General features: G+C 43.6%; 1 protein-coding gene across 1 annotated transcript; it reads right to left on the bottom strand.

Annotated features, from left to right (window-relative positions):
* Nucleotides 1-3,684: 3,684 nt before the first annotated feature.
* Nucleotides 3,685-12,788, bottom strand: LOC129835994 (leucine zipper putative tumor suppressor 2 homolog). Its single transcript, XM_055901707.1, has 6 exons — nucleotides 12,690-12,788; nucleotides 11,158-11,892; nucleotides 10,122-10,244; nucleotides 9,112-9,258; nucleotides 8,470-9,000; nucleotides 3,685-8,134 (listed from the first exon to the last, which is right to left on the bottom strand). The coding sequence occupies exons 1-6, from the start codon at nucleotides 12,786-12,788 to the stop codon at nucleotides 7,847-7,849; spliced, it is 1,923 nt and encodes a 640-aa protein (XP_055757682.1). The 3' UTR covers nucleotides 3,685-7,846.
* Between the last annotated feature and the right edge of the window lie 4,428 nt (nucleotides 12,789-17,216).

The raw sequence follows: 17,216 nt of genomic DNA, 5'->3' as shown, positions 1-17,216 counted from the left end.
AGGTTATCTAGCATTGTCAGAAGTCAGCAGCTAGCTATCCATATTAGTATATGGATCATCAATGGACGGGAACTTTATTTTGTGAAAGCAGAGAACAAAAAACATGCACACGTAACCACATGCACCGTTCCAGGGAGCATCTCAGTCCATAGGGGTCCTGCCAGAGAGCGATGACTGTATCCAGCGTTATGAGATTTATAGTCCAGATTAAGCCTCTGCATTATGTCAAAAGTCATCGTTGTAGTTTAATAGATGTCTAGTACATTGGTACAAAATTCAGCTCTGTTTAAAGTAGTGTTTCTGGCCTGTTGAAAACTGTTTCTGGCCAACAGAGCCATGTTTCTGGATCAGGCTTGATGACATGCTTGTGGACTGAGCCTGTGAAGACGTGTTGGAGAACCTAAATGTTAAACGCAGGATATGAGGACCAGTGGCATGGCTTAAACTAGGACTACAAGTCTCCCGGGTGGCGCAGTGGTCTAGGGCACTGCATCGCAGTGCTAGCTGCGCCACCAGAGTCTCTGGGTTCGCGCCCAGGCTCTGTCGCAGCCGGCTGCAACCGGGAGGTCCGTGGGGCGATGCACAATTGGCCTAGCGTCGTCCGGGTTAGGGAGGGTTTGGCCGTTAGGGATATCCTTGTCTCAGTATGTAATATATAAAATGTATGCACTCTACTGTAAGTCGCTCTGGATAAGAGCGTCTGCTAAATGACTAAAATGTAATGTAAATGGGTGAGAGAGGGTCTGGGTAGAGTGAAGGTAGGAGAGAGGGGCTGGGGTGAGAGAAGTTGGGGGTAGAGAGAGGGGCTGGGGTGAGAGAAGGTAGAAGAGAGGGGCTGGGGTGAGAAGTTGGGGGTAGAGAGAAGGTAGGAGAGAGGGGCTAGGACTGGGGAGAGAGAAGTTGGGGGTAGAGAGAAGGTAGGAGAGAGGGGCTAGGACTGGGGTGGGAGAGGGACTGTGGGTCTGGTGCAGGGAGTGGGGCTAAGGCTGGGATAGATCCATGGAAAAGAGGGACTGCATGGGTCTGGGAAGGGCTGATTCCAGGTCAAAGGCTAAGTTTAGGTTCCCAACTCCAAAGAATCACCATTACGCATAGTGCCTTTTACATTTATGAGACAAAGGGCCTGAGAGATGCTTACATATGACTTGCTGGAGTGTTTGGCTGGTGACAAATGCTGCTGTATAATGTTCAAAGGCAGTATGGTCAAATAAGCTTCTGTTATATACATTTAGTTGATGCATAATATGCACGTAACTAGCATGTAAGCAGGTGCATCTATAATGCCTTTTGATCATCATACAAATTGATCACAGTAAATGTTCATTTTATTTACACTTTACACAGTCTTCCTGTGTCTCTGGATTGTGTTCTTTCGTTAATGGAAGTAGTTCAGTTATCAACTGATAAATGTGAATCCTAACTTCCACTTAAGTCACATTTTTACTAAGGCCGGGATTCGTCCAAAGGCGCATTGTGCATTGCACAGTGCTCCATCTCGCCTTTTATATAAATCCCAGCTCTAGTCCTGCATTAATATCAATGGCAGAGAGTGAAAATGTGTTAGGATTCGCCCCGAAAAGCCTTCTTCACTTCAGCCAGTTGCAACATATATATATATATATATATATATATATATATATATATATATATATATATATATATATATATATATATATATACACACACAGTGGGGCAAAAAGTATTTAGTCAGCCACCAATTGTGCAAGTTCTCCCACTTAAAAAGATGAGAGAGGCCTGTAATTTTCATCATAGGTACACTTCAACTATGACAGACAAAATTAGAAAAAAAATCCAGAAAATCACATTGTAGGATTTTTAATTAATTTATTTGCAAATTATGGTGGAAAATAAGTATTTGGTCATCTACAAACAAGCAAGATTTCTGGCTCTCACAGACCTGTAACTTCTTCTTTAAGAGGCTCCTCTGTCCTCCACTCGTTACCTGTATTAATGGTGTAACAGTATAACTTTAAACCGTCCCCTCGCCCCGACACAGGCGCGAACCAGGGACCTTCTGCACACATCAACAACTGACACCCACGAAGCATCGTTACCCATCGCTCCACAAAAGCCGCAGCCCTTGCAGAGCAAGGGGAAACCCTACTTAAGTCTCAGAGCAAGTGACGTAACTGATTGAAATGCTAGTAGCGCGTACCCGCTAACTAGCTAGCCATTTCACATCCGTTACAATGGCACCTGTTTGAACTTGTTATCAGTATAAAAGACACCTGTCCACAACCTCAAACAGTCACACTCCAAACTCCACTATGGCCAAGACCAAAGAGCTGTCAAAGGACACCAGAAACAAAATTGTAGACCTGCACCAGGCTGGGAAGACGGAATCTGCAATAGGTAAGCAGCTTTGTTTGAAGAAATCAACTGTGGGAGCAATTATTAGGAAATGGAAGACATACAAGACCACTGATAATCTCCCTCGATCTGGGGCTCCACGCAAGATCTCACCCCGTGGGGTCAAAATGATCACAAGAACGGTGAGCAGAAATCCCAGAACCACACGGGGGGGCCTGGTGAATGACCTGCAGAGAGCTGGGACCAAAGTAACAAAGCCTACCATCAGTAACACACTACGCCGCCAGGGACTCAAATCCTGCAGTGCCAGACGTGTCCCCCTGCTTAAGCCAGTACATGTCCAGGCCCGTCTGAAGTTTGCTAGAGAGCATTTGGATGATCCAGAAGAAGATTGGGAGAATGTCATATGGTCAGATGAAACCAAAATATAACTTTTTGGTAAAAACTCAACTCGTCGTGTTTGGAGGACAAAGAATGCTGAGTTGCATCCAAAGAACACCATACCTACTGTGAAGCATGGGGGTGGAAACATCATGCTTTGGGGCTGTTTTTCTGCAAAGGGACCAGGACGACTGATCCTTGTAAAGGAAAGAATGAATGGGGCCATGTATCGTGAGATTTTGAGTGAAAACCTCCTTCCATCAGCAAGTGCATTGAAGATGAAACGTGGCTGGGTCTTTCAGCATGACAATGATCCCAAACACACCACCCGGGCAACGAAGGAGTGGCTTCGTAAGAAGCATTTCAAGGTCCTGGAGTGGCCTAGCCAGTCTCCAGATCTCAACCCCATAGAAAATCTTTGGAGGGAGTTGAAAGTCCATGTTGCCCAGCAACAGCCCCAAAACATCACTGCTCTAGAGGAGATCTGCATTGAATTATGGGCCAAAATACCAGCAACAGTGTGTGAAAACCTTGTGAAGACTTACAGAAAACGTTTGACCTCTGTCATTGCCAAAAAAGGGTATATAACAAAGTATTGAGATAAACTTTTCTTATTGACCAAATACTTATTTTCCACCATATAAATTAAATTCATAAAAAATCCTACAATGTGATTTTCTGGATTTTTTTTCTCATTATGTCTGTCATAGTTGAAGTGTACCTATGATGAAAATTACAGGCCTCTCTCATCTTTTTAAGTGGGAGAACTTGCACAATTGGTGGCTGACTTTGCCCCACTGTATATACACACACACACACACACACACACACACACACACACACACACACACACACACACACACACACACACACACACACACACACACACACACACACACACACACACACACACATATATATATGTATATGTATGTGTACCAATGCACCACAGGGAATTCCAACAACCATGGGGACATTGTGTATCTTTTCATAAAAAGTCATTTTGTCGAAGAAATTTACAGCATGAAAATATACATGAATGACTACAAACACCACAGATTAATAAACAAAACACTAAATACACAAATATATAATTGTATATTTATGCACTCTAAGGAAGAAAACAAACAAGACTCATAAACAAACGCGTTGCTTTGGTCTAGACGCAGTGGCTACATTTGAAATATATATATTTTTTTGCGTAAAGGACTAGAATGTCGTTCGTTGTTAGACATTTACACAGCAAATGGTTATTATGGGATACTGAAAAACAGTGAGAGATGTGAAAAGGGTTCACTACACCTGTGCTACTTATTCCACTTGTGTTAAAATCATGCTACAGAGGATATGATGGAGGTATCTGTTTCTATGTGATGAACACACATGAAATATTATTTGGATTAAATGCTTTGTGTTAACACATGTAGTCTGAAGATGCCAAACACAACAAATTATGAAGATATGTGACATGAATGATGATGATCTTTCATTTGGCTGTCAATCTCATTGAACAATGATGACCATTAACGTGCTGACCAATGTAAACCTTGGCTAAAAGCTGGATATTTCCCAAATTTTTGTATATACCGGTACACTGAACAAAAATAAAGATGGAACATGTAAAGTGTTGGTCCCCCCAAAAAATCACACATTTTCCATATGCACAAAAAGCTTATTTCTCTCAAATTTGTTTACATCCCTGTTAGTGAGCATTTCTCCTTTGCTAAAATAATCCAACCACTTTACAGGTATGGCATAAAAAGAAGCTGATTAAACAGGATTATTACACAGGTGCACCTTGTGCTGGGGACAATAAAAGGCCACTTTAAAATGTGCAGTTTTGTCACACAACACAATGCCACAGATGTGTCAGGTTTTGAGGGAGCGTGCAATTGGCAGCTGACTGCAGGAATGTCCACCAGAGCTGTTGCCAGATAATTAAATGTTCATTTGTCTACCATAATCCACCTCCCACGTTGTTTTAGAGAATTTTGCAGTACGTCCAACCGGTCTCAGAACCGCAGACCATGTGTAACCACGCCAGCCCAGGACCTCCACATCTGGCTTCTTCACCTGTGAGATTGTCTGGGGGGTATTTATGTCATTAATAAAGCTCTTTTGTGGGGAAAAAATTGTCTGGGTCTGGCTCCTCAGTGGGTGGGCCTATGCCCTCCAAGGCCCACCCATGGCTGCACCTGTGCCCAGTCATGTGAAATCCATAGATTATGGCCTAATGAATTTATTTCAATTGACTGATTTCCTTATGAACGGTAACTCAGTAAAATCTTTGAAATTGTTGCATGTTGCGTTTATATTACAGTAAGTTGAATCAAAATGCAGCTTGGTCAACAAAAAATTATTGAGTTTGTAAAATATGATGTAAAAAATGATTTTTAATGCATGCAATAGATCATTCCACTCTTTCTAGACATTTTCCAATTCTTATTGATCATCTCATTGGGATATGTGTGGTCCTGCAAAGATATATAAAAATCTTTATTATACTTTGTATATTAAACCCACAATGGTACCGGTGTTACCACAAAATATCTTCAGGCGCTATATAAAAAATATACACATCATCATCATATATCATATTGATTTTTATTTATCTGTTAAGAATCTTTTTTTATATACTTTGTTTTACTCTGTAATACAAAAGATCACACCTCTAGTTGAATCCATTCTTATGAGAAAGCACAACTGAAGACCACCTTATTAATTCATGGTTCCCAGCATAGACATAGAATTACATTATAGTAAGTTTATTTCTATGGTTCCCAGTGGTTGCCAATATGTTGACCAGAGATTTCAGTCCCATCCCCCTTGGAGCTCCCAAGGCAATAACATAACCAGTGTAACAGTTCCATAATGACCGGGGTGTCATGCCTTAGGCTACTCTATCATGCAATGTCCAGCACAAACCCCTACATTATCTGGACCGACTCTGACAGACAGGGAAAGACATGCAATCATGCCACCCACATTATCTACATGTCAGTGAGGGAGTCTCACAGTCAGGGATAGGAAGACTAGGAAGTGTTATTTGTTTTTTTTGAGTGAGGGAGGGAGAGGGGGGGGGTCTAGTAATACTCGGAAGAGTATTCACAGTCCAGAGTGTGTGACAGTGAGAGAGGACAAGGGAGGGAGGTCTACAGTACAGTTTGGCATTGATGTTTTGTTGCTTTCACTGTGATACCATCAGGGAAAGTGCCACCAAAGGCTTCCTGATCCACGACCCCTGACCTCACGGATCCAAGAAGGCTCCATAACAGTCCCAGCAGCCGATGCAGCATCAATATCTTTGACGGGCAGCTTTAGTTTTAACCAATAAATGTTTGTTTTTTCCTTTGATATGAAAATCTGTGCTAGTTAACAGGAAAGAGAGAGAGATTTGTTTCTTCCTTTGATATGAGAGCGAGATCTCCCAAGCTGCACTCTCTCTTATTGCTACATGCTTCTATCTCTTCTGTGTCCATACAAAGAGGTCAACTACATGAGAAAGACAGAACAGTCACGTCCAGAACTGAAAAGAGCATTATGAATTTTTGTGCAAAATGATCCCAGGTATTCTCTTGGTGTAGCCTAGTTTGTGTCTTAGCCGGTGTTGATAACTGAATGGTTGACACCTACTATGTGCAAAGAGTCCTTATACATTCCATTAAAATACTCCAGTGTTTCTGTAACTCAGAAAAGACCAGGCTGTAGCTTAAAATTGCTACGTCTAGATCAGTTGATGATCCATTGAATAGTGTATATGTAACATGAGAACACATTGTAAAAGTGGGACTTTTGCTCTGAGTCCTGTGGACAAACGTAAACACAGTCGAGGGGTGATGTCATCTTTATTGTGATGTCATCATTATGTGCTGGTCGTCAGATAGTCACCCCTGTGTGCTATATACAGATATGATTTCACTTGATCTGAGATCTGTGCCCTTTTTCTGCGACTCCCATTGCTTTCAATACCCTGATTTGAGCAAGGTTTGAGTGATGCCTGCTTGTTTCTCAAGTCAAAAGTCATAGTATACGTCCCATAGAGTGCTGGTACTATAGCTGGGAAATCAAACCCATGTGAGAAGGCAATGAGGATGTGTTGGTCTGAGGGTGAATCTCAATCTGGAAAGGAAGCCACTTTAAACTGTTGAGATACACCCTAAACTTCTTTCAAGTCCGAATGACGAAATGATGGAGTCCTTTCTGACTGCAGGTAGTCAGCTGTTCCTGTGAGGGCCTAGAGGAGGGTGCATCCCAGTGTCTAGTAGAGTAAATCAACCCTGAGACAGAGATGCTCCCTTAATGTCCATGACATTATACACAATGTCCATGACATTATACACACACAAAAAAGGGTTCCAAAAGTATACTTCGGCTGTCCCCATGGGGGAACCCTTTTTGGTTTGAGGTTCTGCCTGGAACCAAAAGGGTTCTATCTGGAACCAAAACTAGTTATTCAAAGGGTTATCCTATGGGAACAGACAAAGAACCCGTTTAGGTTCTAGATAGCACATTCTTTCCCAAGAGTGTAGAGAAGTAAAGAGTGCTGGTACTGTGGTTAGGGGAGTAAGTCCAGGTACACCCTCTGTAGTCTGGATGCAAATTTAAAACGGTAACCTGTTCTCTATCCAAAATAAGTGCACTACATAGCGAATAGGGTTCCATTTTGGACGCAGACCTCTCAGTAGCAGTGATGGGGAAATCAGATCAAATCAGGGTGCTGGTACTAATTGTCATGGGAGCGAGAGGACACTGGGGTTAGACAACGCCCCTATCTGGTCTCTAAATCTCACTGGGGTTAGACTACGCCCTGTCTGGTCTCTAAATCTCACTGGGGTTAGACTACGCCCTGTCTGGTCTCTAAATCTCACTGGGGTTAGACTACGCCCTGTCTGGTCTCTAAATATCACTGGGGTTAGACTACGCCCTGTCTGGTCTCTAAATATCACTGGGGTTAGACAACGCCCTGTCTGGTCTCTAAATCTCACTGGGGTTAGACTACGCCCTGTCTGGTCTCTAAATATCACTGGGGTTAGACTACGCCCTGTCTGTTCTCTAAATCTCACTGGGGTTAGACTACGCCCCTGTCTGGTCTCTAAATCTCACTGGGGCATGAGGACACCCTTGTATGGTCCCTCTAGATCTCAGTAGCGGCGATCTCCTCGAAGTGGATGTCGTTGCTGCCGCTGTGGATGTCGTAGTCCTCTACATCTCTGTTCTCCAGCTCTAGACTGAGCTCTCTCATCACTCTCTCCAGATCTCTGTTCCTCCTGTACATCTGGATGTAGTTCTGCTGCAGCTGCTTCTGGTAGCGGATCACCTTTTCCTTTTCCTGCTGCCAGACCCTCCTCTCCTCCTCAAATCCACCCCACCCCTCCTCACTGCTCCTCCTCTCGTACATCAGCTCTGCCCTCAGCCTCTCCACCTGACACACAACACATGGATTGATTGGTTGATTAACTGATTAATGGAAGTTATTTGATCATTTCAAAATCCATATGAAGTTGTTCTATCACAATGTTAAAACAATACACAACAGAGCAGTATAAGTATTATTCAAGCACTATTCTGCAATGAAAATGGTAAAAAAATTATTGAAACATTGTTTTTTCAAGTGTGTGGTTTTAACATGTATTACAGTACAGGTTTTACTGTCTGAACACCATTAGAGAAACCACAGAAACTAGTGCAATGGTGTGAGGGTTGGGGGTTCATATGAGACTGAAAGAAAGTATAAACATCGTTGTTGTTGGAGCTCACCTGTTGCCTGAGTCCCAGCACAGCTTCAGCACTCTGCCTCTGAGCCTTGGTCTCATCACTCTCCCCTCCCCAACCCAGCCTCCCCTCCTCCGCCTCTCGGTGCCCCACAGAGGGGCTGAGGCCCTCCCTTCCACCCCCCACACCCCCACGCCCCTGGGAGAGGGGCAGGCTCATACATTGGCCCTTAGTGGCTGGTGCCTGGCCTCCAGGAAGATAACCTCCTTCCTGATTGGCCAGGGCATCTCGGAGGCGGGCCAACGCTTCCTCCAAGCGTCCGACATTCTCGCGGAGCAGCTCGGCTTCGCTCTTCCTGCGCTGGAGCTCATTCTCGCAGACCTCCAGCTCCAGGGAGCGTGTTCGTAGGGCCGACCCAGCCTCCTGGGTCGTAGCCTGGCTGTTCTGGAGATCGGACCTGACCTCTCTCAACTGGGACTTCAGGACCACCAGCTCCCCGCCCTTCTGGCTCAGCTCTAAATGGCACTCCTTCAGTTGCTGTTTCAAAAGGGAGATCTCACCTGATTTCTGACACACCTGGGGAGGGAAGGAAGGAGGAAATGAGGGAGAATAAATATTTTGTGAATATTGAGATCACTTACTTTGAAATGGTGTACATGAATCAACCCTAATGTCTGACCCACCCACCTCCCACTTGGTCTCTTCTAGGCGTGGTCCCAGCTGGGTCTGCTCTCTCTGTATAGAGGCACACCTCCTCTCCAGCTCTTCCCTGTTCTGCAGCAGAGAGGAGAAGTCCTCCTGAAGCTTCTTCTTCTCTTGCTGCAGTTGGAACACCTGAAATAAAGACACAGACAGTTACATGCTGACCACACCGCTCACGTCGCATTTGCGAGCATTGCAAAATAAATTGTAACATACATGTTATTCAATTATTGCACCCACACTGCTCGCGTGCCCCATTGAGCGTCTGCGTTGCCAAGCGCTAATATAGAAGTCAGTTCTATTTGTGACGCTGAATGGAGTGCAAGTCCTGCCTCTCCCATCTCCTCATTGGTTTATAGAAGCAGATACCCACGTGCCATCTCCTCATTGGTTATGCCCACGTGGGTGATTGAAAGATGAACTGAGTTCGGTCGGTCATCGTGGTAACTATGGAAGTTAGATGCCAATCGCCATATAAAGTCCAAAGAAGAAAAAGCCTGGAAGGAGGAGGGATGACTAGAAACGATTCGGTTGACCGTTTTATGTGTGGATTAATTTTCGGAGTAGAGGACCTTGTGCATTTCAGGTAAGATAGCAACTCAACGTTTATATCCCAGGACAAATTAGCTAGCAACAGCAAGCTAGCTAGCTAAATTGCCATAAATGTTTAATGCTTTTCAACCTGTCCCCAAATTAATATAATTGGTTCAGAGTTTGTTTTGATATTTCAACCTGCGTTTCAGGATCGCGTTTGGTGTGGGGAACAAAATCAATTTGCGCACAATGGTGCACGTGTGCGGCCTGTTTGGGTACGGTGTTAGGGTGACATTTTGACAGTCCGAAAATGAAGAGACGCTACCGAAACAGAAGTAACATATCATACAGTAATAAACAATAATAATAATAGCTTTTTATGTAACTTGCAACAATACCTGTCACACAAAGAAGGGCCCTGCTTCTCAAACTAAGTTGACTGAAGTATCTCTGTCTGTTACCTGTAGCTGTAAGGCCTGTTGTACTCTCTGGGCCTTCTGTGAAGCCTGTTTCATCTTAGAGGAACAGCTCTGTCTCAGCTCTTCCAGCTCTCTCTCACAGCGAAGCTGCTTCTTCTCGTATACCTACAGGACAGGAGGTCAGGGGTTAGACGTCACAGTTTAGAGGTTACATACAGTTACCACATCCAGAGGTCAAACTGTGAACCAGTACTAGTATGGCTCAAAAGTATACACTGAACAAAAATATAAATGTAACATGTAATGTGTTGTTGCCATGTTTCATGAGCTGAAATAAAAGATCCCAGACATTTTCCATACGCACAAAAAGCTTATTTTTTCGCAAATTATGTGCACAAATGTGTTTACATCCCTGTTAGTGAGCATTTCTCCTTTGCCAAGTTAACAATAAAAAAACACTCTAAAATATGCAGTTTTGTCACACAACACAATGCCACAGATGTCTCAAGTTTTGAGGGAGCGTGCAATTGGCATGCTGACTGCAGGAATGTCCACCAGAGCTGTTGCCAGACAATCTAATGTTCATAAGCCACCTCCCACATCGTTTTAGTGAATTTGGCAGTACGGCCAACAGGCCTCACAACCGCAGACCATGTTTAACCACGCCAGCCCAGTACCTCCACATACGGCTTCTTCACCTGCGGGATCGTCTGAAACCAGCCACCCAGACAGCTAATGCAACTGAGGAGTATTTCTGTCTGTAATAAAGCCCTTTTGTGGGAGAAACTAATTCTGATTGGCTGGGCCTGGCTCCCAAGTGGGTGGGCCTAGGCCTTCCCAGGCCAATACCTGGCTGCGCCCCTGCCCAGTCATGTGAAATCCATAGATTAGGGCGTAATTTATTTATTTAAATATCAACTGTTTCATTGAAATTGTAGCATGTTTCATTTATATTTTCATTCAGTATATATGGAATAATTGAGCTTAGTAATAGAACCAGCAGAAATGACAGAAACAAACATTTTAATCATATTGCTCCTCGAGGAAACACTTTAGGCCTGCTTAAATCCCCTCTCACCTGACAGATGGCGGCCTCGTTCTCGTCCAGGTTCTCTCTGAGTTGCTGCAGCTCCAGGTCTCTCTCCCTCAACTTCTCCTCCAGCTCCCTAACCACCCCCTCGTAACCCTCCAGGGTCGGGGGCGAGCGCCCACACGACCCGCTGTCCGACAGGGGCTGGCCTCGCCCACTCAGCGACCCTGTGCTCTTACTGGACGACGACCGCCCGCTGTCCGAGTTTGAGTGACCGTGGGAGGTAGAGTGGGCGTGACCTCCGTTGATCCCCGACCCCCCGTTTGTGGTGGTGGTTCTCCCAGGCTCCGGGCCCACCCCGGACCCCACAGACCCTGAACCCGACCCGGAGGCCTCGCTATTGGCCAGGCTGCTGTGGGTGGGCAGGCTGGACAGGGAGTTACGGCCAGAGTCTGACATGGAGCAGGAATGGCTGCTGCGAGCGTTGCGTCCTCCGCTGTATGAGTTCCTCTTGCTATCTGAGGAAGAGGACGAGCCGACCAGAGGTACAACGTTCCCGTAGCTCCCCGTGCCATTGACCACGTTATTGAACACGGTATTCACGTTATTGACCACTGTATTTCCGTTATTCCCGTTGATAGACAGGGGCATGAGGAGGTTGAGGGTGCCTTGGCTCTCAGAGAGGTTGCCCCCTGGTCTCGGGGAGAGGTACTGCACTGAGTGGCGGTTCTTCGGGACCACCGGTTTGAACGCGGTGGGACGGATCAGAACCTTCTCCATGTTCTGCAATGGAAGACGTATTTGTTAATGAAGACAGTATTTGTTAATGAAGACATTATTTGTTAATGGGAGACAGTATTTGTTAATGAAAACACTATTTGTTAATGAAGATAGTATTTGTTAATGAAGACAGTATTTGTTAATGGAAGATAGTATTTGTTAATGGTTCCTGTTGTTCGTATCAAGTGCATTTCCAGAAAACTCACTTTAATACATCTTAACATTGTTGTTTTTAACGATAAATAATGAATTATTATCATGTTCATGATTTTCCTTATTGCCTGATATCAAAATCAATTGAATCTAGACAAGACCCTCTCAATCCTGTAGTATCATAGCTCCGACCAACACTTTACTGGCATTACCTTGTTAAATAAAGGGAAAGAAATATAAAAGAAACTGACGTTGGTGATTTATACCAGCAGTGTTAATTAGAAATGCCTGGTCTCCTCCCATTGAAGACAGGCACACTGATAGGACGGAAGGTCATTCTGAAAGCTCTGATTGGCTTCATTAATAGTCACAGGTTTCCAGTACGCAGCTTTTGTAATGATTTTGAGTATAACTTTTTGAGGCTCTGAGGACCCGTGCCAAATCTTTTCAGCCTCCTGAGGGGGAAGAGGTGTTGTGTCCTTTTCACAACTGTAGATGTGTGTGGACCATGACAGTTCCTTAGTGATGTGGACACCGAGGAACTTGAAGCTCTCGACCTGCTCTACAAGAGCCCTGTCGATGTGGAAGGGGGCGAGCTCGGTCCTCCGTTTCTTGTAGTCCACAACCAGCTCCTTTGTCTTGTTGACGTTGAGGAAGAGGTTGTTGCCTTTGCACCGCACTGCCAGGTCTCTGACCTCCTCCCTGTTGGCCGTCTCATCGGCATCGGTGATCAGGCATACCACCATTGTGTCATCAGCAAACGTAATGATGATATTGGAGTTGTGCACTACCACACAGTCGTGGGTGAACAGGGAGTACAAGAGGGGACTAAGCACGCACCCGATGGGCCCCCGTGTTGATGGTCAGTGTGGCGGATGTGTTGTTGCCTACCCTTACCCACTGGTCCAGGATCCAGTTGCAGAGGGAGGTGTTCAGTCCCAGGGTCCTTAGCTTAGAGATGAGCTTGGAGGGCACTATGGTGTTGAACTCTGAGCTGTTTTCAATTAACAGCATTCTGACATAGGTGGTCCTCTTGTCCAGGTGGGAGAAGGCAGTGTGGACTGCAGTAGAGATTGCTGTCATGCAGAGCAGTGGAATGACTCTTCAGCTGTGAAAAGCTGCCTTGTCTCATTGAGGCTCTCTGCTCCCTCTGTTACCTGTTGACCCTCACCTGCACATCTTTGGAGTTCCATTCATGAAGTGTGTCGTGTCTTTGGCTATGCCGGATTAAGTGATATGACATGCTATTCTATAAAATCCTTTCTCTGTAATTAAATATTACCTGATTGAGCTAATCATGTAAATGTAATTAACTAGAAAGTTGGGGCACCACAAAATAATATTTATAGAGCAGTTAACTTCTGAATAAACTCTTAAAGACCTAGTAATATTTTACATCAATAGCAGTCAATATTAATCGTCACCTTATTTCAGTCTCATCTGAAAGTTGTAAATTCTTGGTTATCTTCACAAACCCTGGCTAACAAGTTGAATCAGCAATAGAAAATTGGGTTTAATTATTTATTAACTAAATACCTAACTAATCACACAGAATTACATATACACAGAATGAATCATACGTTGATTACAAATTATATCATAAAGGAAAACGTCCCTAGCGGACGGAACAGATATGACAGCTGGTTACACAAAGAAAAGGGGGCTGGGTTTGAGTGAAAGAGCGGGAAGACTGAAGAACAAAGGGAGAAGCGATGTCTATCGTAAATACAGAATCTTATGCATTCTAAATTACCGCCCATTTGGAAAAGGAAAATGCAATAAATATTTACTCTGAGCTGCGCTTCGGTAGGTTGGTGGTAGATGGAAGGCCTTTGTCCTTTGAAGAATGTCTCTGCTGATAAATTGGATGCGTTGTAGTAACATCGTTGTGTGGTAGACGGGATACTCTGTCTGTTCTTTCCTAGCCGACGTTTGCGGCTGCTGTTGCTAAGTCAACGGCTAGGAGGTATCACTTCTGTAGTGAATAAGAGTTCAAAGTTCATACCATTCGCAACCAAAGCTCACGCTGAGGTTGGCTACGTTCTGTAGTCATTTTCTTGTTTAAAAAAATGACGGCTAGCCAGGGGCACACTCCAACACTCAGACATTATTTACAAACAATGCATTTGTGTTTAGTGAGTCCACCAGACCATAGGCAGTAGGGATAACCACGTGTTCTGTGGATAAGTGTGTGAATTTCACAATTTTCCTGTAAATGTAACGAGTACTTTGGGTTGTCAGGGAAAATGTATGGAGTAAAAAGTACAAGTACAATTAGGAATGTAGTGAAGTAAAAGTTGTCAAAAAGATAAATAGTAAAGTACAGATACCCCACCAAAACAACTTAAGTAGAGCTTTAAAGTATGTTTACTTACAGTGGGAAGACAAAGTATGTGAACCCTTTAGAATTACCACGATTTCTGCATAAATTGGTCAGAAAATTGTATCTGATCTTCATCTAAGTCACAACAATAGACAAACAGTCTGCTTAAACTAATAACACACAAACAATGATAATTGTTCATGTCTTTATTGAGCACACTGTGTAAACATTCACAGTGCAGGTTGGAAAAAGTATGTGAACCCTTGGATTTAATAACAGGTTGACCCTCCTTTGGCAGTGTAACCGATGTGAAATGGCTAGTTAGTTAGCGGTGGTGCGCGCTAATAGCGTTTTAATCGGTGACGTCATTCGCTTTGAGACCTTGAAGTAGTGGTTCCCCTTGCTCTGCAAGGGCCGTGGCTTTTGTGGAGCGATGGGTAACGATGCTTCGTGGGTGACTGTTGTTGATGTGTGCAGAGGGTCCCTGGTTCGCGCCCGGGTATGGGCGAGGGGACGGACGTAAAGTTATACTGTTACAGCAGCAATAACCTCAACCAATATAGGATATTTTGCCAGTTGCGCTGTGGAACATCCAGGTGCTCTTTTGCGAACTTCAGACGTGCAGCAATGTTTTTGTTGGACAGCAGTGGCTTCTTCCATGCTCTCCTCCCATGAACCCCATTCTTGTTTAGTATTTTATGAATTGTAGACTTGTCAACAGAGATGTTAGCATCTTACAGAGATTTCTGTAAGTCTTTAGCTGACACTCTAGGATTCTTCTTAACCTCATTGTGCATTCTGCTCGGTGCTCTTGCAGTCATCTTTGCAGGACGGCCACTCCTAGGGAGAGTAGCAACAGTGCTGAAATTTCTCCATTTATAGACAATTTATAGGCTGACTTACTTTTGTAACCCTTTCCAGCTTTATGAAAGTCAACAATTCTTAATCTTAGGTCTATCATCTATTTTGTTCGAGGCATGGTTTACATCAGGCAATGCTTCTTGTGAATAGCAAACCCAAATTTTGCTTGTGTTTTTTATGGGGCAGGGCAGCTCAAACCAAAATCTAAAATCTTCTCTCATTGATTCGACTCGAAATTAGTTGACTGCTGACTCCAATTATCTTTTGGAGAAGTCATTAGCCTAGTGGTTCACACAATTTTCCCAACCTACACTGTGAATGTTTAAATTATGTATTATTCAATATATACAAGAAAAATACAATAATTTGTGTGTTATTAGTTTTAGCACACTGTTTGTCTATTGTTGTGACTTAGATGAAGATCAGATGACATTTTATTCCAAAGGGTTCACATCATTTTTCTTGCCACTGTAAGTACTTCACACCACTGTGTGAAACCCATTGAACATAGCATTGCTCTCAGCATGCTTCCCAAACCAAACATCCATCCCTGTGGCAATATTAGGGGGTAGAACAGTAATCATCTATCTTGTAACCAGATGTGAATTTGTAAGCCATGACATCAATATGAGATTAACCCTTTGACGCTGTCAAGACTTCCACCGAAGGTGGCTCCTCTCCCTGTTCGGGCGGCGCTCGGTGGTCGTCGTCACCGGCCTACTAGCTGCCACCGATCCCTTTTTCTTTTCTGTTGGTTTTGTCTTGATTGTTTTCACCTGTTGCTTATTTCGGTTCATTAAGGGTCTATTTAAACTTCCAGTGCCCGCCTGCTTTTTTGCGGGCTTATTCTTACTGTCAGTGGTGAAGTTGTGTTCCTCCTGCGTAATTTGTTGTATGTTATTTTCCTTGTTTTTGGAGACATACCTGTTATATGGTCATTGCCTGTTTGTTGGCTAGACCAAGCGAAATAAACACATCTATTGGAAGTATTACTCTCTGCGCCTGACTCTACACCCACCACTCCTAGAATTCCATGACAGACGCATACCATTACATATTTGTGATCATTGTTGAGTGGTCCCTGCAGCGTACTATCGCAAATATGTGTTTGGAACAGGAGCAACAGAATGTATGATGCAACACATACGTTTAAACAGCATTATTGTCTTAAAAGCATCTAAACAATATTTTGTGCTATTTTTCTTCAATTTCACCTTTTATTGTAAAAGATAAATGTGACTTCCTCATCCAAGCATCACGGAACACATCCACAGCCAAACTCTATAAACCAGTCTAAATAACAGGCAAATAATAAAGTTAGCGACCTAACAGCTAGACTTGTTTACAATGTACCACATCTCTAGTAAGCACATGAGAGAAATGTAATATTGTTTAGAAAAGAGATACATTTCAGCTAAGCTAACAGCAGCTAAATTCTTTATGATGTCAGCCATGTTTGTTTATGTTTAACAAGCTAAAAACTCCCTTATCCCAGAATGCCATTCACTATAAGACGCAAATAAACAAAGTCAAAGTTGTCAGCGCCCATTGTCCGAAAAATATCAACTTAGTATGACCACTTTTCAGCATATTACAAATCTTCGATGTGCTTGCTACAGTGTATTCAAGAACCGGAGCACATGACTTGACAAGTCGTTTACAGTTTTTGACGAATCACAAAGCAAATCAAATGCTATCACCTCACAGATCATCACCCCAAATACAAGTCTACTGCCTAGACGTAGCGCGAAAGCTAAACAGGATTGACAGATTTATTTAAAACCATTTTAGGGGGGTATATGGGGGGGTCATTTCATTTGTGGGGGGTTTTCAATTCATCGGGGTAGAAATGGGGGAAGGTATCATGAGGGGATATGATGGAGGAAATATTACTGTGATGGGTGATTCATCAATAAACACAGATGTTTATAATCTGAATAAAAATAAAACTCCTGGGAAGGAGGGGTCTAAACTGGCAACCCAGAGTAAC

The sequence above is a fragment of the Salvelinus fontinalis genome, chromosome 37 (genome assembly GCF_029448725.1).
Source record: "Salvelinus fontinalis isolate EN_2023a chromosome 37, ASM2944872v1, whole genome shotgun sequence".
Taxonomy (NCBI): domain Eukaryota; kingdom Metazoa; phylum Chordata; class Actinopteri; order Salmoniformes; family Salmonidae; genus Salvelinus; species Salvelinus fontinalis.
Note: the sequence above shows the minus strand (reverse complement) of the source record. Positions and strands in the feature narration are given on the sequence as shown.

Bases quoted from the DNA above. Each gene is read 5' to 3' on its own strand.
- LOC129835994 (XM_055901707.1), bottom strand. From the start codon at position 12,788: ATGGTGGTATGCCTGATCACCGATGCCGATGAGACGGCCAACAGGGAG. The intron at 11,893-12,689 runs GTCAACAAGACA...CTTCCATTGCAG, and splicing joins GCAACAACCTCTTCCTCAAC to AACATGGAGAAGGTTCTGAT. The intron at 10,245-11,157 runs GTGAGAGGGGAT...CCTGTCCTGTAG, and splicing joins ACGAGGCCGCCATCTGTCAG to GTATACGAGAAGAAGCAGCT.